At 28.2% G+C, this 27,438-nt stretch overlaps 2 protein-coding genes across 15 annotated transcripts in view; one reads left to right on the top strand and one right to left on the bottom strand.

Annotated features, from left to right (window-relative positions):
- Positions 1–18,434, top strand: part of LOC130666126 (protein daughterless) — a 54,341-nt gene extending 35,907 nt beyond the window's left edge. For 2 of the 14 annotated variants that reach the window (XM_057466850.1, XM_057466861.1), the window contains 12 exons: positions 10,485–10,569; positions 11,209–11,339; positions 12,199–12,477; positions 12,571–12,732; positions 13,211–13,270; positions 13,648–13,800; positions 13,882–13,999; positions 15,100–15,253; positions 15,419–15,508; positions 16,618–16,763; positions 16,843–16,997; positions 17,271–18,434. In XM_057466850.1, coding sequence (XP_057322833.1) covers positions 10,485–10,569; positions 11,209–11,339; positions 12,199–12,477; positions 12,571–12,732; positions 13,211–13,270; positions 13,648–13,800; positions 13,882–13,999; positions 15,100–15,253; positions 15,419–15,508; positions 16,618–16,763; positions 16,843–16,997; positions 17,271–17,315 — 1,578 coding nt within the window. In that variant the 3' untranslated portion in view covers positions 17,316–18,434. Of the gene's footprint in view, positions 1–4,576; positions 5,400–10,334; positions 10,389–10,484; positions 10,570–11,208; positions 11,340–12,198; positions 12,478–12,570; positions 12,733–13,210; positions 13,271–13,647; positions 13,801–13,881; positions 14,000–15,099; positions 15,254–15,418; positions 15,509–16,288; positions 16,379–16,617; positions 16,764–16,842; positions 16,998–17,270 lie in introns of those variants that run through there. The other 12 variants (XM_057466864.1, XM_057466860.1, XM_057466863.1 and 9 more) reach the window with 12 other exon arrangements.
- Positions 18,435–21,530: 3,096 nt separating this feature from the next.
- LOC130666128 (ATP-binding cassette subfamily G member 4-like) lies at positions 21,531–26,189 on the bottom strand. Its single transcript, XM_057466865.1, has 2 exons — positions 25,993–26,189; positions 21,531–24,319 (listed from the first exon to the last, which is right to left on the bottom strand). Exon 2 carries the CDS (start codon positions 23,670–23,672, stop codon positions 21,852–21,854), a length of 1,821 nt encoding a protein of 606 aa, XP_057322848.1. The 5' UTR covers positions 23,673–24,319; positions 25,993–26,189; the 3' UTR covers positions 21,531–21,851.
- Positions 26,190–27,438: the final 1,249 nt, after the last annotated feature.

Genomic DNA, 27,438 nt, shown 5'->3' with positions numbered 1-27,438 from the left:
TAACTACCCTACTAATACTAATACTAATACAGCTACAACTATTTTTTCTTTGTTTTTTATAATTTTAATCTTACTCAATAGTAGTGAATCGTAAATAAAAATACATTTAAAATAACATCTTAGATAAATAAAATCAAGGTAAAAAGTTTGTTTTTGTTTAGATAGATTTTTAATCAATAAATTATTTTGAGTATTGATAGAAATAATATCAGTAGTAATCGTTTCCACAAGTGATTATATATTATGCTGCATTTGATGAATTGTTAATATTATTTTTGTTGAATCTATATCGTAGAATTGACCAATACTAAGCCCAAGGTTTATAAACGTATACGTTTATTGGCGCATCCAACATTGGAAAGCTATAAAACTCGTAAAATCAACAAAAAATAAAAATTTACAGCACTTTAGCTACTTTAGTATAATATACCGGATGTGAGAAAATGAAGATAGATAAAACTATAAACGGAAATCAAAGAATAAATGAGAGAGCAAAATACTAAAACGTCGGACATATATATATATAGAAGAGAAGAGAAGGGATGAGAAAGATTGTTATCATCCGAAAGTTTAAACATATTTATAGTTTATATAATTGTTTACTTAATTATTCTCAGCTTCAACTATTCTCCATTCCTATTAAGAATTGATAACATTATAATTATAGGTTTAGAGTCTAGTTTTGATGATTGCTGGAATTAAAAGGGGATTCGTGTTAATTTTAAACAAAACAGTTATATAATGATAACCACTGAGTATAATGCCTGAATAAAAGGGTATAGATTGGAGCTTTGTTTCTGGCTCTGTATTTAAAAGATCCCTCGATGTCTGTAACAACTTTTGTCGAAATGAGAACCCGAGTTTAGTATCTATAGCGTGAGGTGAACCAAGCGCGTTATTAAATTTTTAATGTGTCTAAAGTTGGTACAACTCACCGCCCTCTAGGTGCAGAAACCCAACGATTCATCCCCTTTGATAAAATGAACGGACATTATACCGGGTAAAAAACGGTGAGATATAGTCCTGACAAGAGGGATGAGAAGACTATATTATGCAGAAGTGATAAAAAAGAAATGAGAAATTAGAAAAGAAAAGGTCATGTTGTCTGTCGCAATAAATTTATTAATTGCTTCCAATTATAACCGTGGCTCTCATTTAATTTAATAAATAAAAAAAAAATCATTTTATAATTAAGTCGTTATTTATTTATTATTTTTTTTCTATGAAAGTGATATATAATATTGTGCAAAATATAAGTTATGTTTGATATCGTTAATCAAGTGTATCAAGAATGCAACATCATCAACAATTAATTCTTTGTTGCGGACATCTTAAAACGATGAAATTTTTTTTTTACTTTGAGTTTTATGGTGCATAATGATGTCACTTAAGGTGTTGAATGACGATCAAACAATTTACATAGATGACATTCTCAGTTTATAAGATGATACATTGTTTATAATAATGATGAAAATAATGAATTTGATTAGTCATACAAGAGCATACAAGAGCAGATCATATTTTTTTCAAGGTACACATAATAAAAATAATAATGAGGATTTATTTAAAATCCCTAAATGGTTTGAATATTTCGAGGTCAGATGGATAATATGTTCCGTGAGAATAAATTTCGAGGTTATTATAGACTGCTTCGTCATTCATTTTTCCAAAATTGCAACTACTGTTGTTTTTATTTTTCTTATAAAACCGCAATTTAACCTTGAAGTAAAACCAATTAAAACGTTTTTCATCAACTCGTCTTACTCTTTACTTGATATAACATCATATGACTTGAAGAAATACAAAAGAAGAATTGAGAAAAAGGTTGATGAAAACGATCAAGAAAAAGCAGACAACATTAGTGTTGGTATATATATATAATACGTATAAACCGGATAAAAAAAGTAACATCATCTCTTGTTCCTCTCGAGAGATGCGGTTATACACATTTCAGGGTCGTTAGTCTTATGTATCCGATGAAAAATTCATTGGATCGTTCGAGTGCCATATTAGCCGTTGTCAAGAAATACGAAAATGGCGGGATGGCTTGTTGCCTGCTTTGGGAAAAACTGGAGATTATAAGTCGCCGGACCAGTCTCTCTCTCTTTCTGATCTGATATGTGTATAGTAGTAATATTGTTGTTGTTGTGGCTATTGTTGTTGTTGTATGACTCGCGTGTGACTTGTTTCATCAACTCGCCGCTGTCCTTGAATGAGTAGAAGGGCTTATAAACATATAATACATATCTATACATAATTATAATAATAAATGATATTTTACAATGAAAGAGACATGGATTATGGGAATATCTTCTATCGAAGTCTAACGATTGTAATTACTGCGGTATTATATCAAGGTCGACGAGCTTAAATTATATATATATTTGTAGGTAGCAGTATAATAATTTAGCAATGTATGTATATTGTATGTAATATTAACGGCTTATATCGGTAATCTAAAGAGAACAAAAGATACCGAACAAGAGAGAAAATATTGAATAGAGGGAAACAGTGTGACAGGTTAGCATTGTTTGAAAAAGGTTAGTGATAAAAGTGTCAAACGAAATGCTCTGTCCACCAGCGACAAAACTAGAGAATAATACAATGGCCGCCGTTTGGACGCATGAGATTACGCGCCATCTATGTGCGTCCCATACGTCCCATACGTCCATGGATGTATAAAACAAAAGCGTGTGATGCATGACACACCAGTTTAAATGTCCCGGCGAATATTTCATTCCCCATTTTCACGTTGTCCGGTGATATAATAAAATTTTACCTGAAAAATTGCGTAAATATCATTGTGTACCCGGTATTTTGTTAGCATCACAACACAAATTTAAGGTTATTTTTATTATTCTGGCTCATACAAATACGACACATCAAAAATTTAACATATTGTAACCCTAATTTATAACTTAAACAATTATCAATTATTTTCATATCGTATTCAGTTGTATACTCTGGAGAAAATAATAATGCCGGTTGGATTCTTCATAGAGTTAAATTTGTTAATGTCACCCCGCGTTCACCGTAATTATTTTTTATCCCAAAAAATAATAATTATTTTAGTTAAGTAACAAATTGTTAAGATATAACATATAATGTTAGTAGATTGGATATGTCTCTTCATCTTAAGGTAAATCGATTAGACTAGCTATCAAATGGCTTTCTCTCTCAGTGGATGGGTGCAGTGTTACGTGAACGGCGACAGGCAGTCTGGCCAGTTTGCCTCCTTGGTGGCTAGTTTATTCTCATCCTTCTCAGACATAAATGCCTTCTCTCTTTAATGTTCAGTGTTATACACCTTCACCGGCGAGTCTTGGACGTTCTCTAACTCAACAGTGGGCGTCTCATACACAAGTAAACGAAACTACATCTACAATATATATATATATATATATATATAGGATAAACATGGACTAGTCCTTTGTGACTATAGCTTTCAAGTATTAGTTTATACCTCTCAAATGAAATTCTCAACCAAGTGGTTCCATGCTCTGGAGTATATAATCCCTTTAGTATTAAGGACCAAAGCGTTTCTGTTATTGACAAATATAAGGTGATTCACGAATCCTAAAAGGACTTGCGAAACCCTTACGCCAATATGTCTTAAGCACGTGCGTCGTCATTTTACGGTACGACCTGTTGCACAATTTTTTATTTTATTCTCCTCATTCCTTTCATTCATTCATTATTTGAATTATCATTTTTTTTTTTTTAAATGTTTTTCACAGTCTGAATTAACAATTGCCTTGGTTAAATTGATGCACACGATATTTTTTAGTGTGTTATTGTCAAGTAGTGTTGATGTAGATTGTAGAATGAAGGGCTCTCACGCTTCCGTCCTCGAAAATCCTCAACTCAACTCAACTCAACTCAACTCGGTAAAGTCTTACGCGCAATGCTAGTGTTTACTTAACGACCCCAACTTCAAACAAAACTCCCGGTTCCAAAGACACAGTACGGAAATGCCGAAGCTCAAGTACAAATACACATAATCCACTATTTTTTTCTCTTTAGCTTAATGTCTGTATGTTGTATTTTTTTAGTCAATTTTATTTTATTTTTTTTTACTGTGGCACGTTTTTCTTTTGTATACTGGTAAAAAGAAAAAAAACACACACACACACACAAGTTAAGAAAAACACAATAAAAAATATTTTTGGCACTAGGGCTTATAATGTTTATAGATTTGACCAAGTATCAATATACGTCTGGTAATAGCCAGAAACTGTTAATTATCATAAATGTATATTTATTATAATTGATATTGTAAGATAATAAATATTAAGTTCCGCAATAAGGTAATGTCTTTGTCTTGTACTGTAGTCAGATGATATTATACATTAGATGAGTGTGTAGTTTAAGATTGTAGCTGTAGACGTCTCAGATGAATCTGTGGGTAAGCATTGATATAAAAAAAACAAGAAAGAGAGAGAGAGAGAGAGAGAGAGAGAGAGAGGAAGTTGGTGGGGATAAAACGCGTTACTTGGACCCCAACAAGCATCAGCAGCCTCCTTTTCTCTGAGAGTTGTGAGAGTTAGCCAAAGCCAAGTATCCGAGTAACAAAATCAGTCGCCTCGGTACTGCCAGCAGCGACAAGCCAGCTGCCCGTTTTACCTTATAATTTGTTAACTTGTCAACTAATGCGTCCAATGTTTTCTGTGATAATTGTTCAATAGCTTTATTAATTTAACCTCCAGTGAGCTTATGGTTACGAATTTAGTTTATAATATTAATTTATATTGTGCTACGATTAATAAAAATTTAAAAAAAAATAAACAAAAAGGGTTTAGTATGTGAAGTTACTCTGAAGACATTAGAGATCGGTCAATACTAGCAACTAGAATCGTGTCAAGGCAGCAATGCACACCAATGCAATCAATTGATTGTCAAATGTATTGCAGCAGTAGTAAGAGCAGTAAGAGCAGTAACAGCAAATAACAAGTTATAATAATTCATTTGATCGCTCGTGCCACGTTCGTGCCGACGCATTCCTAAGCTCCAAAGACTGGGAAAGCTGAATGCCTACATTTAAATACAACTCTCTATGATGCTTTTTTATTTTATTATTTATTATTCATTCAACATGACTCCGTGTCTTGCTTACTGGTGTCATTAATTGCTATAGGTATAATAGAACCTTTAAATATAATCCTGATTTAAAAATGAATCAGCAGAATTTTAAGCTTTGTGATTATAGAATCGATTACATTAAATCAAAAAATAGTTCAAATGAATTCAAAGACTTAAATAATTCTTATAATAACATTACGCGTGAGTATATATCAAACAGAAAATCATGTAGAACAACGCCGAGCCCTCGTGCTTTAAATAATTCTGGAGCACCTTCCCCGCACTATTGGAAACACCAGTGCGGCGGTCAAGAAAGTGGGGTAAATAATTTTATTTTAAATTATATGAGTTGAGATATATATTATTCTAACACGTGAAAAATATTATTTATCATTGATTATTGTTTTCTTAGAGTATATTTAAGGTTTTGTATGCAACTGCAAGTTTCATCTAACACCCAAACACCATGCTACATACTAATTAGATTAAGTGTGTACGTGCCGAGAATAAAGTGAAAATATAAACTGCGGGGTTAGAATAACTCGGAGATTTGAGAAAGGGAAAAATCTAAAGCTATAAAATTTTATTTGTGTCAATTATAAAGGGTTGTTTTGTAGTTTTAATAATATTTCATTAATTGGTTTGTAAGATTATAAAAACAAATTCAGTTAGTGGTTTTAAAAAACTCTTATTCACATTTATTTAATCTCTGTCATAAAATAATTTTAATTATTTAAACTGACCGCAGTAAAAGAAATAAGTTGATAAAAAGTCCAAGTACAAGTTAAAATAAAATAAAATAATTAAAAATAAGTTAAATGTTTAACAGTTGTATTAGCAGGTCGCTATAGCTTATAAGCCTAGTAGGCTACTGTTAAATGATGACTGGGTGTGGCTATATGTATCCGGGATGTCATTTATATAATTATGATTTTGTTAATCCATAAATTGTTGAGATAATTAAACAAAAGGTTGACATAAAAAGTGGTTTATGTTCAGTTTAAATTTATAAAAATAAAGAATGTAGTTAAAGAAATATAAAAGAAATAGTAGTTTGTTTGAAAGAAGAGAAGGTGGAACGTCGTCGGGTCGAGTCGAGTCTGAGTCCGAGTCCGAGTCCGAGTCCTTCGCCAGTAATTGCACCAATTAAGGCTATTAGGAATATAATAAATCCAGGAAAATGCCCAGCCCTCTCTCTACGATAAAGTCTCAAAGCAGAAGACTAATAAACGCCCAACTAGCAATCTCAGCATCTCAAACTAAAACTGGAATTCTTTACCGCGCGCGCAGTTATTTATTTTGTTAATTTTACACGATGATGATGCACACCATTCTTTTTAATAATAATTAAAGTTATTTTTACGTTTCATCACTAGATAATTGATCCATGACATGACAATTATATACAGAATAGAGTAGATCAGAATCTCATTATTCAGTTAAACGCGAGTTATTATAATTATGAAATTCAGGTTTATAAGAAAAAAGTTGTTTAAATTACAACATGCCATCTACATCATCAATATAGAATTTAAGTATGAGCTATAAAAGAATAATAATATTTATTCCTAATACGACACACCTAAAACTCTAAATGATCGTTTATAAATGTCATCCGATCAACAAATTAATTTGTATCATTGTCATACTGATCACGTAGATTATTGCTCGCTAATTGTCGGGTTATGCAGCCACACATTTACGTGCATGTGACTGAAAGGTTCAATCGTTCACTCACTCACTTACTCATTCATTCATATTTATTTATATATATATATATACAAGAACCAAACGATCTGATAAATAATGTAGGCGATGACATTTATACGCCCGATCAACGTCGACACAGACAGAATTGTATATGCACACCTGGATGCATCGTGACATGCACAATGAAATACCCAAGAAATATAAACAAAATAAATTATAAAACTATGTATAGTTTTTATTTTTTTTCTATTAAATATTGTTGAGTTTCCGGCGCTTCCTTCCGATGCCACTGACCGCAAAGCTGAGGAGCTCCTCTCTGAAAACCTCAACTCGTGCGAGTGCCAAAAACTCGATGAGTTTTATCTAAAATTAACTTTTATTGCGACTTAAAAATATTGTAGGTACTTAATCTCTTTGTTTTAACAAACAGCTCGCCTTTAGTTCGGTCAACACTACACTGTCTATAATTATAATTATAATCTTTATAATGAGCATATATGTCAGCAATATAACAGGATCCAGTAGCGTATAGAATATCATTGATATTAAAAAAAGTTGAAATATTGTTGAGCTATGACGATTTAGCTGGCATTTGTTTTGAAAACATTTATAAACCGTTAAACCTATAGCATCATCAATGTTTTGATTACTATAACTTTAGTCTTAAGTTTACCATGAGAAAGAACACACAAGAGCAAGATGAAAAATTATCGACTGTCTCAACGAAATTCAATATCTTAAAACAATATAGATTATTATTATTCTTTTTTTTTAAATTTACTTTTAACTTATCAAATATCATTACTATCATAATCGTCATCTATATAAATTTATTTATTTTAAACTTGGCTTTATTAAATACACATTGATATGTATAATTACATAAACATAATTATTATCCAAGGTATATATATTTACCGTATAGTTGGGATCGTAAGTTTATATCATTTAATGTATTACATTAGTAACACCAGCGTACAATAAAAAGAAACGGAAGCGCTAGACTTAAACACGCGTCATCCATTTCCTTTATTATAAATATTAAAGCTAAAGATACTTTTGTATTCAGTATTTATTTTTTAATTTATTACAATATAGAAATTTTTTGGATATGGGTAAAACAAAGTACGTAAAATAACTTATACTCAGTAGTTTATTAGTTAGTTTGTTGAAAATAACGTACAGTTAATGGACACACAACTTCAGCGGTATGTGTGTATTTTTTTTTTTAAATAACTATACCCAACGGGGTTAATTGCTGTAAAAATAAAGACACTGATGGTTAAAAAATATACTTGGGTACCCGCATGTATCTTGAACACCTGTCGGACATGTCCTGTCTTGTGGATATGTATCATTACTACAATACATTTAATAAAATATTCGGTCCACCTATAAAAAGGACATAGGGAATAAAGATCGTTAAGATAGTAAGAAAACTATTATAACCATTAAACTATGAGGGTTCTCACGGTTGAAATAGAAATAAAATTAAAAGCTTAGCTAAGGACACCTGGATCTCATAATAATTATTATTATTATTATACAAGTTTATTAATAGGCTCTATAAATGTTTGAACTAATCATTAGGGTGATTTTCTTTTCCGTTCAGGTGGATTGTTATAATATTATTGTAGAGCGTATCAAGATCTTTCATTTTGTTAAATTTGAATTGGTAAAGTATTATAGAAATAACTAAATCAATGTAAGACATTTATATTGGCGAAAAAAATGCTGACGCACACTGGACATCGGCGGCGAACATATTAAGATTTCTGATCCACTGCTGTACATTTTTATTATTACACGCTTTTGTTCCTAAAAGGAAATAAAATATGAAATATTGGTCCAGCTTCTGACGTATTCATGCTTTTCATTTTTTTCTTCTTCTTAGGATATTAAATATATATTATAGTGACTCTGGACTCTGGACAATGAAAAAAATAATAATTGCCAGTACATAAAATTAAATAAAAATAGTTTATTCCTTTGTTCTCATTGTTGATAATAATATATAGACTAGTATTCTGGTTATACTTTATCAACAGACCCCATTGGGGTACATTATCTCATGGTCGAATTCTTTCATACTCCCCTCGTATTCTAAACACTAGTTTATCTGATTTTTTTCCACTCATTTTCAATCCAAGTATATAAATATATATATATTTATATATAACCACTCAACCGACTGAATACCAGCGCAATCGTTTATCTACTCAACTTCCGCGTACGAGTGAAATGCAGACTCGATAGATGTAAAATAACCACAACTAAGTGCGAGTGTAGACGATCAAGAGAATTACAATAAGTTTTAAGTAAAGAGAATAAGGTATAGAGAGTATATGGAGAACTAAACCCAGAACCCCAAGACAAAATGTTAAATACGAGATTGTCGGCCATTCCAAGTGTTAGATCACTTCTCATGTCTGAGCAATTCATTTGAATTAATAGCTCTAGATATCTACAAGCAAGCGGTTCCTCTTTATATCCTACCATTAACTTAAAAACGTTAAGTTTTTTTTATAAATTCAATTTTTCTTTAGATATTTACGATGACGATTTATTAACACCAGCTAACGCTTATCGCCCACCAGTACTTATTATTGGAACAATTTGTTAGCATAGTTGTTTCTTTTAAAATTTTTTTTTTTATTCAGATAAAAAATAATATACCTTTTTTGACTTGATTAAACCAATATATATACACACACAAATAGTTAATTATTTAAAAGATGATTACATTGTATCGTACATTACTTGGGAGCTTATTGGTCAAGAAGTTACCCCCACTTTAACGAACAATGTCTTGCGCGTAAACGTCTTTGTATCGTCAAAAATATGGCGGCAGTATTCGATCTTCATTCGCGCGTGTTGCGTCTTAACTTTATTTTCAATACGGGTTACTCATTAAAACAATAAAACTTAATAATAATAATAATAATGTCAGTTAAATTATTAATCGATTTGTTAATGGTGATAAAGTTTTTGATAAAAATGAATATATAAACTAGTGACATTAAAAGTATAGTGACTGAAAGACTAAGACTAGAAGAACAAAGTACTTTGAATTCCAAAAGGGTAAACTGTCGAACTCAAGTTTCTCCCTGAATTTTAGTGGATTCTCGCCAGCAAGTATAAGTTGGACGATTCTTTCATGGCCCCGAGAAGCCGTTAAATTCTCTTGCGCACCCGAATGGCATCGTCATCGTCCTCGCGTTAGTCCCATACCAAGTTTACTTTTCCTGAAGCGTTCCTGAAGCGTTCCTGAAGCGTTCCTGAAGCGTTTCTGAAGCTTACTCTAAAACTATTGAAAAGACAAAGCTAGATTTTGTGAACAAGTGAAATAGAACAAGACACTAGGGGTGTAGTACGCGTTCGCTCCAAAACCCCGGGAAGAAGAAAACTTTAAACAGAATACTACCATACTAAACTATATACTACTATACACTCAACAAAACTAAATAACAAAAGTCTTAAACTCTAGAATAATTTACCATATATATCATCACAACTATTTATTTTAATAATTAATACTATTTTTATTATATTTATTAAATATGTTTGTTTGTTATTCTGATTATGCTAATTATAAGATGGTACTATTATTATTATTATATAAATTTAATCAAATAATTATTTTTTAAATAAATAATAATTAATTAATTAATTTGTTTTTATAATTTATTTTTTAGTATGGATCAGATGAATTTGGTCAGGATTCACCCAGGTACACATCACCAAAAGCTGCCACTCTCTACGCGGAGCCTTACTATATTGGTAAGTTTAAAATCAAAATTATGCTAATAAATAATAAAAAATAGACAGTGTTATAAATATCAGTAATATTAGTGCAGTAAAAAAGATACCACCGAGTACGTTCATTTTAGTAGTAAGCGAGAAAAAGTTTTATCAGACATCGAACGAACGCCTGTTAAAAAAAAAATCCAACAGTTTGGCTTAGTTTTACCGGAACGGGAACAACCGGGTCCTCTATAGCTGGTGTAGCTATGATGTAGCTATAGTGTAGCTATGGTGTAGCTAGTCCAAGCACGAAATTACATAAAGCAAAGTATCAAGAAATACGTTCTCAAAGCTTATTGCTGTTGTTTTCAACTGAAATAATGGCCCATCTCGGCCGCTTCGCTTTACGACCACCCGGTGGTCGTTTCCTTTTTTTATATTTTTTTTTTTCTTTTTTTTTTTTTTCTACTTTCGTTTATCATACGCCCAACATACACACACCGACAGTACCAATTACTCTATCAGTTAACTATACCAGTTTGTAAATATACACTGGGATTTTTTAAATTATAATTAAATATACATGACACGTGCTGCCACGTGCTGAAAAAAAAAAAAAAAAACGTTATCCCGAAAAGTAAATCATTGATATATTTTTATAAAAAAAAATTACAGATGGAAATTCAGCGGGAACGGGTCCCGGGGATCCATGGAATGGTAGCGGAGTCCAGCCACCGTACAGCGGATACGCACCACCACACCTGAACCAACCTGCCTACCCCATGCACTTAGCCCACGACCACCTGGTAAGTATTGAAATATATTTAACTATCCAATTGTCCTAGGTCAATTACTTAATAATTCAAAGAAACATATTCTCCTATTTAAATTAATTTATAAATTCATACACACACACACATACCAATAGTTATATTTATATATTTAATAATAAAAATGAAACCCCATCTGATACACGGAGATTTAATTTAACTTGGATGCCATCGAAAGATGGTTGGGAGTCACTGATGACAGTGCTAACACTAGTGCTAGCTAGCTAACACTCGCTGATGGCGGAATATACGCCAAATGAGTCACGGTCGCTATATATAGATTTCAAAATCCTCCTCCATCTTCTCCACCTCCATAATTTCTAGCACTACCACTATCACTATCACTAACACTAACACTACAATATAATATGTTTCTAGTCAAGTGCACGCGTAGCGTCCATTTGATTTACGCTATCCACTGATACCCATCACCCATCACCCACTACACCCTAATATTATCCCTTGCATATTATCACTTAACTAACATTTGTAGTAATTAATTCACATCAATATGATAATGTTGCCCTACTATTATTATATATCACTCATATACATATAATTATTAACTTATTAGCTGCAGACTTGTTTGTTAATAATAAATCAAAGGAATTTACTAAAATGATGATAATGTAGACACTTGATTTAAACACTTGTCTAAAATATTTAAAATAAATTAACAGTTATTTAAATCTATATTCTTTTAAACTCGTGGAACGTCGTCATACTTCCAAGTAAATCTTGAATTAAGTCTTACTACCGGTTAAGAAAAGTATAAAAAAAATATTTTTAACAAGTTTAAATTTAAAAATTATCTGTTAAATGTTGATGTTTTTAGTCGTATTCGGCGATTTCACCAAACGGTGAACCAGCAGCACCAATACTTGGATCAACGGTGACAAGTGCGGCCTCATTACCACCAATGTCAACCTTCAGAGGTAGTGCAGCAGTTGCTGCATCCGGTGGTACTGGTGCACCATCACCTGCGTCGTTACAGTACAATCATAGTCCCGGAGCACCAGCACCCGCACCACCAACGGCCAATAATCCACCACAAAATCAAACACCCACCGCTGATAGTCTAGGAAAAACACTTGCATCTGTAGTAAGCACACGAGTATGTAAATCATATTCCTCTTTATTTATATTATATTAAAAAAATTATAAAAATTATAAAAATATCCTCATTTATTAATATTTATCTATACAGATATATCCAACGGACCAATCAGTATCAAGTTATAGTAGTAATCCATCTACACCAGTGAGTTCGCCGCCGCCATTAACAGGTCCAGCGCCAGGATGGGCGCCAGGTGCTACCCCAGTCTCGCCCCACTTTACCGCAGATCCAAATCGTGGTACCATTCACATGGTAAGTTTTCCATTATTATCTAACAAGCTTATACACTTATTGGCTTTTTTTTTTATTATTATCAAAATTAATTGTTTCACCATTCAGTGTCATTCACACGCACCATTAGTTTCATTTACCGCCAAGTTGTTAAAAATTAAATTTATTATTTATCGGATCAGCCTTTATTAATTACACGTACTTGAAAAATTTAATTATATAACACTATCCTAGCTTAAATGTTTTAAAAAATAATAAGCGCCAGCTTTATTTTAAATTTAAATAAAAAAAAAAAAAAAAAAATACCAGCATGTTTTAAATTTACATCGTATATTTATTAAACCATTTATTGTTAATTAATAAATAATATTATAATCATATATATATTTTAATAATTTCTTTTTGTTTGTGTACGTTGTGTTTATTTTACTTGGTTGTTATTCTTTTTCTTTTTTGTTTTTTTTTTGGTTTTGTTGTTGCGTTGGTGTTGTGTGTAAAGCCGGCGCCCGAACAACAGAGGCTAGACGATGCCATCGGCTTTCTTCGCGACCACGCCGAGGTGAGGATTGCCGATTTTCATTTGATTTCTTTTTCTATTTCTTTCTTTCTTTTTTTTTTTTTTTTTTTTTTTCTTAATCCTAAATCGATTTCACCTCATTGTTCATTACTTTGTAATCATTAATAACATAACCTGTAATATTAAAAAAATTAACTGATATTATGCCATTGTATTTTTTTTGTAACATGACTAACATTCATGCACAAGGCATTATCAATTTGCTTATATTTATTTTTACTGTAAAAATGTATATTAATTATTATTAACTTTATAAAATTATGTGATTATTATTATCATTGTATTAATGTTATATTAATATAAAAGTTAACAAACTAAATACAGAACCAGCGTAATCGAGACGATGTTTGGGTATTCTGTTGGTACAGGGATCGCGGATGGAGGAACGACTGGATGATGCCATAAATGTACTGAGAAATCATGCTGAGAGTCAGCTTAGTCTTCATTTAGGTCCTGTAGGTCCACATGGTGGTCTTTATTCTCATACATCTCCATCACAATTAGATCATCTTGTAAGTATTACAAAATAATTTACTAACGCTTTAAATAAATTGAATTTATTTAATTAAATTAAATTGAATTAAATATTTTAGTCGAGTCCACATCCTGCTGTAACGGTCGCACAACCTCAAGGAACATATCCAGGTCTTGCACCAACGCCTGATACTGATGGATCTATTAAAATTGAAAGGTTACCTGTTTCCAATGCAAGTAAGTATCCATTTTAATTTTTATATTAACTTAAACCTGTAGACAAAATAACCATAATTATTATTATTTCAAAATTATTTATGGTCGATAACAGTTTCATACCATAAATATGTTTACAATAGCATATATGCGGATATTTTAATCATTAGTTTATTTTGTCACAAAAAATAAAATTTATCCAGACATTTAACCAATACAATATAAATGATTTGCTGTTATAAATATTAAAATACTTTCTCTATATAAATATTCTATCCTTGTGGTCGCATCATTGAACAATCACTTTTTCCCATGGACACTAAGGGAATAATAAGAAAAAGAAAAAAAAAAAATAAACAAACAGAGCTCCCAGGTGTTCTCTCTAGCATTCGCCCGATAAGGAAATATTAGATAAATCACACGACAAACCGCTATCGTGTAAGCATTCCATTGGCCTTTATTATCTACTCTCGCTAGTTTAATCGGCATATCCAACGCAATGTAATGCAACACTGAGATTAATCGACAGAAGATTCTTTTCTTCTCTTCTCTTCTCTTCTGCTCTTAGTATTTAAAAAGTTAGCAAAGTTAAATTTTCACAAACTAATGTCTAAAATATCCTTGCTCGGTTGCTGGCAATGAGAACATTACGCGTATTTAAACATTTAAAATACACCATGTATGGATGTCTTGGCATTCGGAGGATCGGAGGATCGGAAGATCGGAGCACTCTGACTACCCAGAGAACCCTTTTAACCAAGGGATAAACTACTGAATGCTCTGAACAATCGACCAGCAGCAGACTAGCTCTGATTTATCTTTTACTCTCTCTTAGTGGAACGCACAACAGCTAATTTTCTCTCTTTTTCTATATATTTACATACTTACTGTTTAGCCTCCTAGTTTGCTGTAATCTTTTAAGGAGATATAACTATATCAGGAAGAACTTGTTGTATAGCTTCCTACTAGTAATTGATTTGATTTTCATCCTTTGTTTACTTAACTTTAAATCCTTTGTTAATATGTTGTTGTTGTTTTCTTTCCGCATTTTTATTTTAATATAGCAAATCATTTATATTTATAAATATAATAATAATAATTAAACATAAATTATTAATCAGCAGAATACATATCTCTAGAAAAGAGAAAAGATCCACCAGACAGCAGTGGTGGTGAAACAAAAGCATCGAGTAGTGATATTGGAGCTGGAGTTATTGCTGGTGCTACTGTTAATTCAACTTCACAAGGAAAAGGAACTAAACGTTCGCGCAGATAGTAAGTATTTTTATAAATTTTTATTTTTCTTTTTTCAATGCGACGAATTTTAAGATAAAGAAAAAAAAAAAAGTTGTTTAAATTACCTTAAAAATTGTTGCCTTTGCTCTCTAATAAAACATAATTGACAAAATTAAACTAACTTGCTGTGTCTTTGAACAACCGTTGTTCGAGCGCCGACGAAGACTGCGATGATCCTGGCACCAAAGCGGTGCGCGAAAAAGAACGTCGTCAAGCCAACAACGTTCGCGAAAGGTTAGTGAACACACGCAGTACAATGCAATATTCAATTACAATTATTAAAAATAATAATATTTTTTTTATAAAATCGTTGGCAACTCTATTGTTTATATTTATAGATCTGAATTCGTCAATTCATTTCTTATTATTATATTTATTTCAATATTATTATTACTTACTTAATAGTTATCATTTTTCTTTTTATTCCATAGGATCATCAAATTTAAATTGTATTTAGTTTTCAGGATTTTATTTATTTAAAGGAATCAAGAATTACACTCAAGTCTACAAGTCGTCAATAATAATAATAATAACGATTATATATTTTATTGTTAAAAGTTTTAATGCTCAAGATTTTAAGATTATAATTTAAAATAAATTATTTTGTGATTGATCTTAAATCTTCAGTATTTGAATACATTTAAACTGAAAAAAAGCTTCAGACTATTAAATTTACAGATTTAAACAGAGAGAAGTATTTTAAAATGAATAATTTAATTGGAACGTTTATTTGAATATTAAAAATAATAACTTGAGTGTAATTATTTATTACTTATAAATGAATAAATTTTCTCATTATCATTATAAATAAATCACGAATTCAGTACAAAGAATACGGGCCTTAAATGTTTTGTTTTTATAATAAATATCACCTGCGTGTGTTCAAAAATAAAATCATAACAGAATTGTGTTGGAAGCTCGAAAGTTGTTCAAAATAATAAAATAATAATATAGTTTTAAGATTTAAGTAACATTAAATCAGGTAATTAATCGAGTATTGTTATTGCAAAACTGTTGTTCGAGCGCCGAGGACGAGGATGATGATCCTGATGTTAAAGCCCAGAGAGAAAAAGAAAGACGGCAGGCTAACAATGCTCGGGAAAGGTAAGAAAGGGAAAATAATTTAGGATTTTTATTTTATTATTTATTTTTATTTAATTTTTTTTTAATTATTAGGCCCGTATTCTTCGTATTAATCGTGTATTTTTATTATTACTAATATTGAACTTGTGAGTTTGCCGACAATTTTTATTGAATTAACATTTATTATTATTTTTTAAAATTTTTATTGATACAGACTAACGATTATTTATTTAATTAATTTTATTGATTGAATTGTTTAGGATACGTATCAGAGATATTAATGAGGCGCTGAAAGAGCTCGGTAGGATGTGTATGACACATTTAAAAACGGACAAGCCACAAACAAAGCTCGGGATACTTAATATGGCTGTTGAAGTAATAATGACACTTGAACAACAAGTCAGAGGTATTTGTTTTATAAATTTATCTGATAAGTGTAAATAAAAAAGCAGCAGTATCTAATTTACGTGATTATTGTATTCTAGAGCGAAATTTAAATCCAAAAGCTGCTTGTTTAAAAAGGAGAGAAGAAGAGAAAGCTGAAGATGGACCTAAATTACCTGGACATCTTGCTGCTCACATAGGTCATCCACATCCTCATCCACATCCACATTCACAACCACCATTTTCGACGATGCCCGTAAGATTTATTGACAATTATAATTAGTTATTTATCCTTTAAAGTTTTTTATTGTCTTCAAATTGACCATAATTATTATACACTAATATATTACTCTGATTTACAAAATTGAAAAAATTTACTTGGCAATTCTAGTTCCCGTAGTTGGTACCGAGATTTTTAAATTAATTAGCCTCATAAACATTTTAATTATACAAAAATCTATAAAAAAGAAAAAACTTTAAAGGATTTAGTAATAAATATTAATAATAATAATAATAATAATAATTAAAGGGTCCACCTCCATCACTTCAACACAATCAAGTACAGCCACAGTAGCAGAGGTTAAATGACGGCATCGTCCTTTGTTAATTAATAAAAAACTTAAAAAACAAATTAAAAAATAACTTAAACAAACAAGTGAAGTTTGTGAAAGAGACTTTTAACAAATAAATAAATATCAAGACTTCAGGTATCAAAGCGATTTGCCCACGTTTACTTATATTCAAGAGAATATATATGAATATGAACGAAAGAGTATATATTATCATGAAAAAAAAAAGTAATAAAAAACAGAAAAAAATATATACATTATGTATATAAAAAATATAAATTCGGTATAAGAAGCGTCATATGGTCTTGACTATAACCCGGTGATGGTTAATCTAGTAAATGTTTGCTAGAGGGTGCTCTTTTGTTCTTATTAATTTAGTTAATAATATTTACTTTCTTTATAAATAATTCCAATAATAAGATTGTATTAAATAACAATTTATTTTAAATTATTTAAATAATTGTATAGTAAAGTTATTTAATAAATAACTTACTTACAATTTAACTTGATATAAATATTGGAAATAATTATTGGGACAAACCGTTTATAAATAATAATAAAAATAATAATAATAATAATAATAATAATTAAAAAAAAAAAAAATACCGATTGATTTTTAAAAAATAATCATATCGGAATCTAATGACAATAAATAAGTATTATTCATATATATAATTATGAATAAACGGGACTCCTGATACTCTACAATGTTTTATTTAATAAATATTTTTATTTAAAACATATCAAGGATTATGAAAAAATATGTAATAAATGAATAAATAAAAAATAATTATAGAGAAGAGAGGAGAGGGAGTGATTGAGAAAGAATGATAGTTGTAATTTGTGGTATTTCAAGTGGAAGTATGAAAGAATTATCTTGTATAAAGGGATGGACGATATTCTAAACGTGAAAGCAAACCAATCATCGTGCATCCAACTGTAAAATTACGCTTCGATCAAGTTTAAGATTTACATCCCGTTGAGTTTAAATTTACCGATAACAAAAAATAACTAATGAATATAAAAATAAATAAATAAATATTATGTAGACTTGAAAAGCTGGAACCGTCTACATTGGAACTGTAGAATTGTGTGTCCGCTTATTTTATAAGTAAATAAATAAATATATATATATAAATTTAAATATAAATAAAGTTAAATATTTACAAATGATAGCGCCCACCATCATTGTAACGGGAAAAAAATGAAAAAAAACAAAAAAAAACAAAAAAAAAACTAAATAAACTTATATATTATAAATATTTATAAATACTGAAAGGGATAAGTGATTTTTAAAATCGATACGTAGAACATTTACGTGCAACAATTTTATTAAATCGAGCTATATTAATTAAGACAACAATATTGCTTTCCAAAAATTACTTGATGTATCTATGAATTAATTAATTTTTTATTAATTTTTATGGTAAAAAATTTATGTAATTAATTTATAAAGTAGAAAAAAAATATTATTAGTTTTTAAATTAAATTTTTTTTTTTAAAATAAAGTTTCTAAGCATCAAGAAGTTTGTAAGGAGAGTACTGTAGTTGTGATCATAGAGGACAATTTGAAATAATTAATAATTGCTATATATAAATACGGCGGCTTAAAATTATTTTTATAAATAGCGAGAGACTTAAGATTACAATGGTTCCTCTTTTAAAATATTTAAATATATCAAAAAAATTGATAAAAACAATTTAGTGCTCGATTTTGTATACAATCCACTTTGTAACAAAAAAAAAAGTTCGAGATTCATTAAATTTTATATATTTTTGGTTGCATAAAAAAATTTTATTTATTTAAAGGTTAAATAACTTTTTTTTATTCATAAAATAGATGTACATTAAAATGACGTAAATCTACTGGAGTCGAAATAAAAAAAACACACTAATATTCAAATTTTAATATTTTGACTTTGGTTGTAAACAAACAAATCAACTTCAAAACTGTTAAGTTGATTAAATTAGATAAACTATTATTTTTTTTTTTTTTAACCAAAAATATGTAAAATTAAGTGCAGAATTTCCTACCGTTCCTCTGATTACCAACGAAAAGAAAAATAAAATAAAAAAATGATTGTATTACTTGTAAACAATATTTGTTCTGTAGCGAAACAATCGGATATCAAACCAAGAGAATTCAACAATATAAAATTAAACAATTTGTGAGATTGTAAAAGAAATAACAATTGTATATATTATATACATATACATATATATATCCATTTATATATATATATATATACATACGTATAAAAATTGATTAAAATTAAAATGGTAATTGTTAATTGTTTTAACATGACGACAAGGCTCCTTCGGACGTAATAATTACAGATAAATTATTTTTAAATTAAACATAACAATAAATTAATATTAGTAATAATAATAATAATAATAATAATAATATTAATAATAATTATTATAAAAATAAGAATAACAATATCTAAATCTGCTTTTAATCGCGATTGTATTTGTACATAATAGTCTCAGTCGTGAACAAAGCGGAACAAGACTTGAAAATTATTTTTTATTAAATTCGTAAATAATTTCAATAAAACTAAGATGAATAATTTTTTTTTGTTAAATAAGTTTTCGTGATTACCGTGCTTAGTACTTATGTAATTTATAATTATTATTAACTTGGGAGCCTTGTTTAAAACTTAAAAAAGAAGGTTAGGTTATTAAAATTAGCCTTCAAAAATTGCCGTGATCTCTGACTAATAAAATAAATATAAATTAAAATTTTTAATTAACAATGGGCGTTAGCGAAAACTGCTAAGCAATTTAATGTGAGATAATTATTATTAATAATCAATAAAAATAAATTACTTGACGGTAATATTTACATAAAAAAATGATATCATCGAATCACATTAAACAAAACATATCTCGCGTAATTGTAAATATAATATATTTAAAGAAAAAAAAAAATAAATAAAGCAGTATCGCATGCCTAAATAATTACAATTATGATTATCAATATATTATAACGTTTTTTATCCGTTACTATTATCAGTTATCAATTCTTATTATTATAATTATTATCATTAAATTTGAATATTATTATTAATTATTGTCATAAATATTAATTATTATTTTTATTAAGTAAATAAATTTATTCGTGATCAAGTCAAAATTATTAAAATGAAAAATAATTTTTTGAAAAAAAATATAGCTCAACAATATTTAAAATGTATCCCAGTTGCCATGTAATATAATTTATTTAGATTTTTAAATAAATTTTATTGAAAACAATCTAACAATACAATATACTTATTTATTTCAATATTTCATTATGTTTTTAACGGCAGCTATATTTTTATTCAAAATAATTATCATATTTTTATTTTATACTTTTATACTTTCTTTTTTCAAAGTCTGATACATTTATAGACGGACTGTATTTTACATTACCATTAATATTACCATAACAACTGGTTTTATTTTTTTATTCACCTTGAAAATTCATTTTTTACAAAAGAATCATATATATATAAATTATTATTTGGAACATTAGGCTCGGAAATAATTTCTTTCATTTTTTACTTTTGTCTTAAATCTCAGTATTTTTTTTATTTTTCAATCGCTCATATTAATATTCATGATTAACAAAAGATATTTTTATTTTTTTAATGCTTATTCATTATTATTATTATTGTCAAGGATTTAAATTTTTTTGTGAATGCACTTGATGACAGGTAAATAATTGATGATTAATTGACTTATTTAAAGTCATTTTTTTTTTTTTTTTTTTTTTTTGTGGCTTATCAAAAATTCCTATAAAAAAAAAAAAAATGTGTTTTTATTGTTAGGTTATTGAACTTATTTGTTGATAAAAATTTTAAAATTATATCTTTCAATAGTTAGGAGACATTTTACTTTATCACTTACAATTACACATAAGGTTAATGATCTTAAAAATTCAAGGTCATACATATGATTTTAATTATAAAAAAAAAAGGTAAAATAGATTGATAATTGTCAGTCAATTAAACTCCATATAAATATAAATTTATAATAAAAAAATTAAATTTATTATAGATATAAATTACACATTTAAAAAATAATATTGATGGACATGAGTTGATAAAAAAAAAATTTCAAATAATTATTGATGTAAGACAAGTCATAATATCGGTGGTTATAATCTCGTATCATTTTGTCAATTATTTACATATAAATTCAGTTAGACCTTTGATCTATTACATATATATATAAACTACATACTACTGTACATCGTTTATGAAACAATAGAAATATTCATCGTAAACGTCTAATGCATACTAGTTTTAATTACGTAATATATGCGTAATGAGCAACTTAAAACTTGCTTGGTGTTTTTTTTTTTTTATATAAACGAAATAAATGCTTGTATATATTTTTTTGTTCTCATAGATTAGATTATAATCTATAATTTGTTAGCATTGTCGGACATCGTAAAATTAAATATTAATTTATTATTAGATTATTACTTAATAATTAATGGAGGTATTTTAATTACTGACATTAATTACAGTTTTCTTAGATAAATTGTTTTTTTATAAATTACTTGACAATTTTCTTTTGAGTGTACAGTAACCAATTAATCTAAGAATAACAAAGTAACCAAGTAATATAATAATATCGATCCAGAATTTAGCGTCAGCCATTGATAGTTCGTTGAGAATACTCGAGGGTGATCGGTAATGACAGTAGTCAACTTCAGATGGGCATGGTAATTTTTCACGATTATAACCATAAATTGCTTGAACAAGTGCCTCCAGTGCGTATCTCAAATAACTCATATAACTTATATAGTACATTATTTTTGGCATGTGCCGTAAAAATACCAAAAAACCAGCAAATATTAAAAAAACAGCTGTTGAAATAGCACCAATAAATGTACCATTTATTGGATTTACCATTGTACCAATTAGTAAACCAAAACTTTCAGCAATAACAGTAGTTAATATTGTCACAATAAGAAACATTAAAAATCGAGAGAGATCCAGTGGTTGGCTGCTCATAAAATAAGAAACTGATGAATAAACGACGGCAAATATCATTTGTACAGGAATATTTGCTGTTAAAAATGCTGCATAGTATGTTCTTAGTAAATACCAATTATTAAATTTTTCTTTTTTTAGTATCGGTAATTCTGTTGGAAATCTCAATACCGCTGGCATCATACTTGTGTAACATAAATATATTACGGTAATAAGTAAAAAACTTACATTATTTATAGTCTTAGAGCCATCAGATCCAGCGTCAACAAAAACGAGACCAAGTATAACGGCAACAAGAAAGTGAAGGACAACTTTCAAGTGCGTCACCGTCCAATCACGATACAATTGAACTATGCACCGATTCAATAGTATCCAGAAACGCGTTATTTCTGACGGCTGATTTATAATAACAGTTGCTTTTTTACAATTATCATTAATTGATGATTTTGTTGGTAATCCATTAACATAAATTGGGGCTTTAACAAATAATGGGGTTCTCCAAGAACGTGATCCTGAAGCAGCAATCGCCAATTGTTTATTAAAATTACCATACTCTTTACTGACAACTTCAATCATATAATCTGCTGGATTATGATACTTTGGACAATGTAATCCTAAATTACCTAAATAATTAATTGTATTTGAAGGAGCTCCTTGATACATACAATATCCATCAGCAAGTAAGTAAATGTGATCAAACATTTCGTAAATAGCAGCACTGGGTTGATGAATTGTACAAACAATTGTTCTTCCATCATTTGCCAAATTTCTTAACATTGCGATGCACTGCAACGTTGATGAAGAATCTAATCCAGTTGTTGGCTCGTCTAAAAACATTATCGGCGGATTGTCAATTAATTCTAATGCTATACTCAAACGTTTTCTTTGACCCCCACTTAATCTGTCACAACGAGTTTCTTTAGTTTTAGTTAAATCAAGGGTTTCTAAAATATCATCAATCAACATTTGTTTAGCTTTATCATTCAAGCTGCATCCGATTTTTAAATTAGCTGCCATAGTCATTGACTCAATAGTTGTAAAAAGAGAGTGCAATTGATCATCTTGTTGAATGTAACATGCAGCTTTTCTATATGTATTCCATCCCTGTTTATTGTGCTCACTGGTATATTCAATAGTACCTTTAATATTGTAATCTTGGAATCCAGTGAGAACATTCAGTAGCGTTGATTTTCCGGCTCCTGATGGTCCCATTATTGCTGTCAACTCTCCTGATTTAAAACAACCACTAACTCCTTTTAAAATTGATTTTTTAGGTTTACGAAAACCTGTTTGCACTTGATAAGACACATTTTCAAATTCAATGTCTATTGTTTGAGCTTTTGGTAAATTAATCAATACCGCTCTTTGATACATTTTAAATAATAATTACAAAACAACACTTTATTATGTTAGAAAGTTTTAATAAATACCGACTGGATAAGGGATATTTAATTTACAGTAACTTGTTCACAAATTTGTTACAATAAGACTTGACATTCTATAATTTGTTTAAACTCAATCACGACCAGGAGATAAATACTTTCTGGTGATAATGTCCTTCTAGCAGAATATGCACTATCCAAATGACATCGCAGATCGGACTCACTATTAAACAGCAGAACAACCGGTCTCGGTCACCTTCGCGTGAGCATCTGACGGCCAAGTACCGATCGCATTCTCAGATCTTCCACCACCTTTATTAATTTTTTTTCTTTTTTTTCTTTTTTTTATGTTTCTACTCCTCCGGTTTTTTCTTCGTCTTCCTTTTAATTTTAATTTTTTTTTTCCTTTCGTTTGTTCTCGTCCGTCTTCTTAAGTACAAAATTTTCCAGTGCCCATCGGTTGTTATTTTCCAGTTATTTAGATTTTATATTAAATTTATAGTTCCAATAGTTTCATTTTCTTATGTAACATTATTTAAATTATGCATCGATGCTAATTCATTTTATTGCAGCATAATTTCCTGTTTTATGGTTCCTTAATCATCATCCGTTTATTTTATTTCAATGTCCTATACGTCCCTGAAAATTTTAAAAAAATTATCATAAGTTTAATTTCGTTTTATTGTCAATAATTTTATTTTACTTTTTTTTTTTTTTCATAATTATAAATATTCTTTTCCTCAATTTTGTCAAAAATTTTTTTACCGGCAAGAATGCAAATTTAATAAATATATGTATACTTTTTTTTTTTATTAACAGAATTAATTAAAATAATTTATAAATCAATATCTGATTTATTAGACAGATATTTTTTTTGTTACAATTACAGGTATTGGATATGGTATTTTTAAAAAGGTTAGTCAGTTAAATTATTTAAAGAAAAATTTATTAAAATGTCATGTTTAACTTTTTTTTAAAATTTAAATTTCAAATTTATGCGGGAAACAATTGTTTAAAAAAAAATTAATTTATCATTGACGTTATAAAACCGCACGTCGCTGACACATTTGTCAAAAAAATAAAATAAAAATGTGTAATAAGACAATTATATTTTTTATAATAATTATCCCATTATCTAATTATATATTTATTACAGATAATTATTTTTATGCGTCATTAAATCGGCTATTAATTACAATACTATTGTTTTGATTTAGTCTAATAACGAGAACTTTTTTTTCCGTCAACAAAACAAACGATTTAAATAAACTGTCATAAACATTTAATTATGAAATTAATTATGCAAGTAAGAAGAATAATTACCATATATTTAAATATTTATTGACATTTTTACGATTATCTAAATAAGGAAGTTATAATTATATATAAAATGAAAAATACTTATTTATTATTTGAAATTTTTCCGTTCTAGAAATTTTTAATTGTTTCGAGATTATAAAAATTTTCAGCCGTTTTTTTTTTTTCATTTTAATCAACATATTTTAACATACTAATTAAGTAACTTAACTGTAAAATAAGTAATAAATTTTTATTTAAATACTTATTCTATCTGCAAATACAAGTTTCATTCTTTCATTTATTATAATAAAGTTATTTTTAAATCTTACTTAATTTTTACCGTAATACTATTAAATAAATTTGACAATTTTTTTACCAGTTAATTTTATCAAATTACAAGGAATACAAATTCTTAGCGATATTTTATGCCATTAAGTTTATGAACAATCTATAATTATTATATAACAAGTCTCGACTATTGGAAAATTACTTTTTCTTTTTTTTTTAATTTCATGATAGTTTAAAAATTAATTAATTGGTTTTTTTATCAAATTAATTCACTTTTTTTTTCTTTTTGTCTGACTGAAAATTTTTGAAGGTCATCTTTAGAATTTTTTTTTTTTATTTTTGTAAGAACGAAAAAATTATAATAATCATAATTCTAATTTAGAAAATGAAAAAAAAAAAAAAAAAAAAAAAAATATTCCTTCTCTTTTACAAAAAGTAATTTTTAAAATAATTAAACTAATATGCAAATCCATACAATTTTCCAATTAATATATATTTTTATATCAAATTAATATATATTATATTTGTGGATACCGACCAAAGTCAATCGTAATTTAAAAAAAATATCTTTAACCCAGTTCTATAACTCCCGCTTAAACTCTCTTCGTATCACTTAATAATTCACTCGTGCCTTTGTTTAATGATAAGAAATATATGTTATTAAAAAATAACTAAATATAAATAGATGTTTCATTTTTATTTTAAATTATAACTCTTGAAATTACCTTTTCTGTTTCCCATTCAGTTATTTATAAATATCCAAATTTTATTTGTTAATTAAAAAAAAATTTTATTTAATTATTTTAAAATTAATTTATCACAAATTAAATTACATTTTAGTTGAAAAAAAAAAAAAAAACAAAAATAAATAAATATATAAATGTATAAATGTATAGTACAAATGTCGAAGAACGACTGACTGTAATTTTCTCAATTGCACGGTATTTCCATAAATGCAATCTACTTATTATCGAATGCTTTTATATATTTAAATATATAGTAGTAACAATGCAATGTTAAGTATATAAACCAGTGCAGAGGTCTTAGTTTCCCTCTCTTATAAGATTATATTACCCGAGTACTCATTACACGTGTTATCCTGAAAACTATTTGTTATATATATTATTTATAATTTATTAAGAGTTATGATTATTTTTTAATTTCTTAAAATTTATAAATTAATCTCCATTTATTTTTATAAAATTATTGGTTGTGTTGAGATGAGGAGGACCTTGAAGAAGAGGGTCGTCGCTCTTAATGGGACAATAAAACTGTAAAAAAGTTAAAAATAAAACATAATGAGGGTCGGTGATCTTGATGCAAGTCCGCTGTACATTCTAAATGAATTTAGCCTTTTAATCTCAAGGCCAACGAGTAGCGGATTTTTTTTATTATTAATTATTATAAATAATATATTCGTATATATACATATATACATCGTATATATATATTTTTGACCTTGATAAAAAAAACTTCCGGATGTTAAACAACTATATTATTATTTTTGTTTAGCAAAAAAATTAATTTGTTTTATAAAAAAAAAAAAAATAATACAAGTTGTTTAAGACACGATAAATTATTTAAATATTTATATTTTATTTGCTATTGATATTTTTCCTTGGACTTGGAAATCGTTATCTATTAATTTGTAGTAAGTTATTATTATTTTATTACGACAGATCAAAGCTGGGTTTTGGATCTCAATATGAGAATTTTTAAAATATTATATATATTTATATATTTTTTTTGTTGTGAATTTAAAAAAAAAATTCTGGCTTAATTACCTATTTAGTTTGATTAATCCTAATTTTTTACCGGCCACAGACTAAATGAGCGTTAAATATGAAACATTAAGTAAAAATCTCGATTCAAGGAAATCCACCATACGAAAGTTGTTTTCATATTTAATTATATATTTTTTTGTTCTTTTTCTAATGCTTGTTGTTGTTCATTTAAAGTTGTTATACATTTAAAAATAATAAGTTCTATAGAGGATTTGAAAAAATAAAAAAATCTTGCGATTAGATAATCTTAATAAGCAGACGGTATAAAAATTAGTCATCTTATCAAATAACGGGTCAGACGATGGCATTGATTATATATTTCCGGAACATCTATATACTGATTTATATTTCAATATTTTTTTTGTTTAAATTATATAATATTTAAAA

The sequence above is a fragment of the Microplitis mediator genome, chromosome 3, assembly GCF_029852145.1.
Source record: "Microplitis mediator isolate UGA2020A chromosome 3, iyMicMedi2.1, whole genome shotgun sequence".
In the NCBI taxonomy this organism is placed as follows: domain Eukaryota; kingdom Metazoa; phylum Arthropoda; class Insecta; order Hymenoptera; family Braconidae; genus Microplitis; species Microplitis mediator.
Note: the sequence above shows the minus strand (reverse complement) of the source record. Positions and strands in the feature narration are given on the sequence as shown.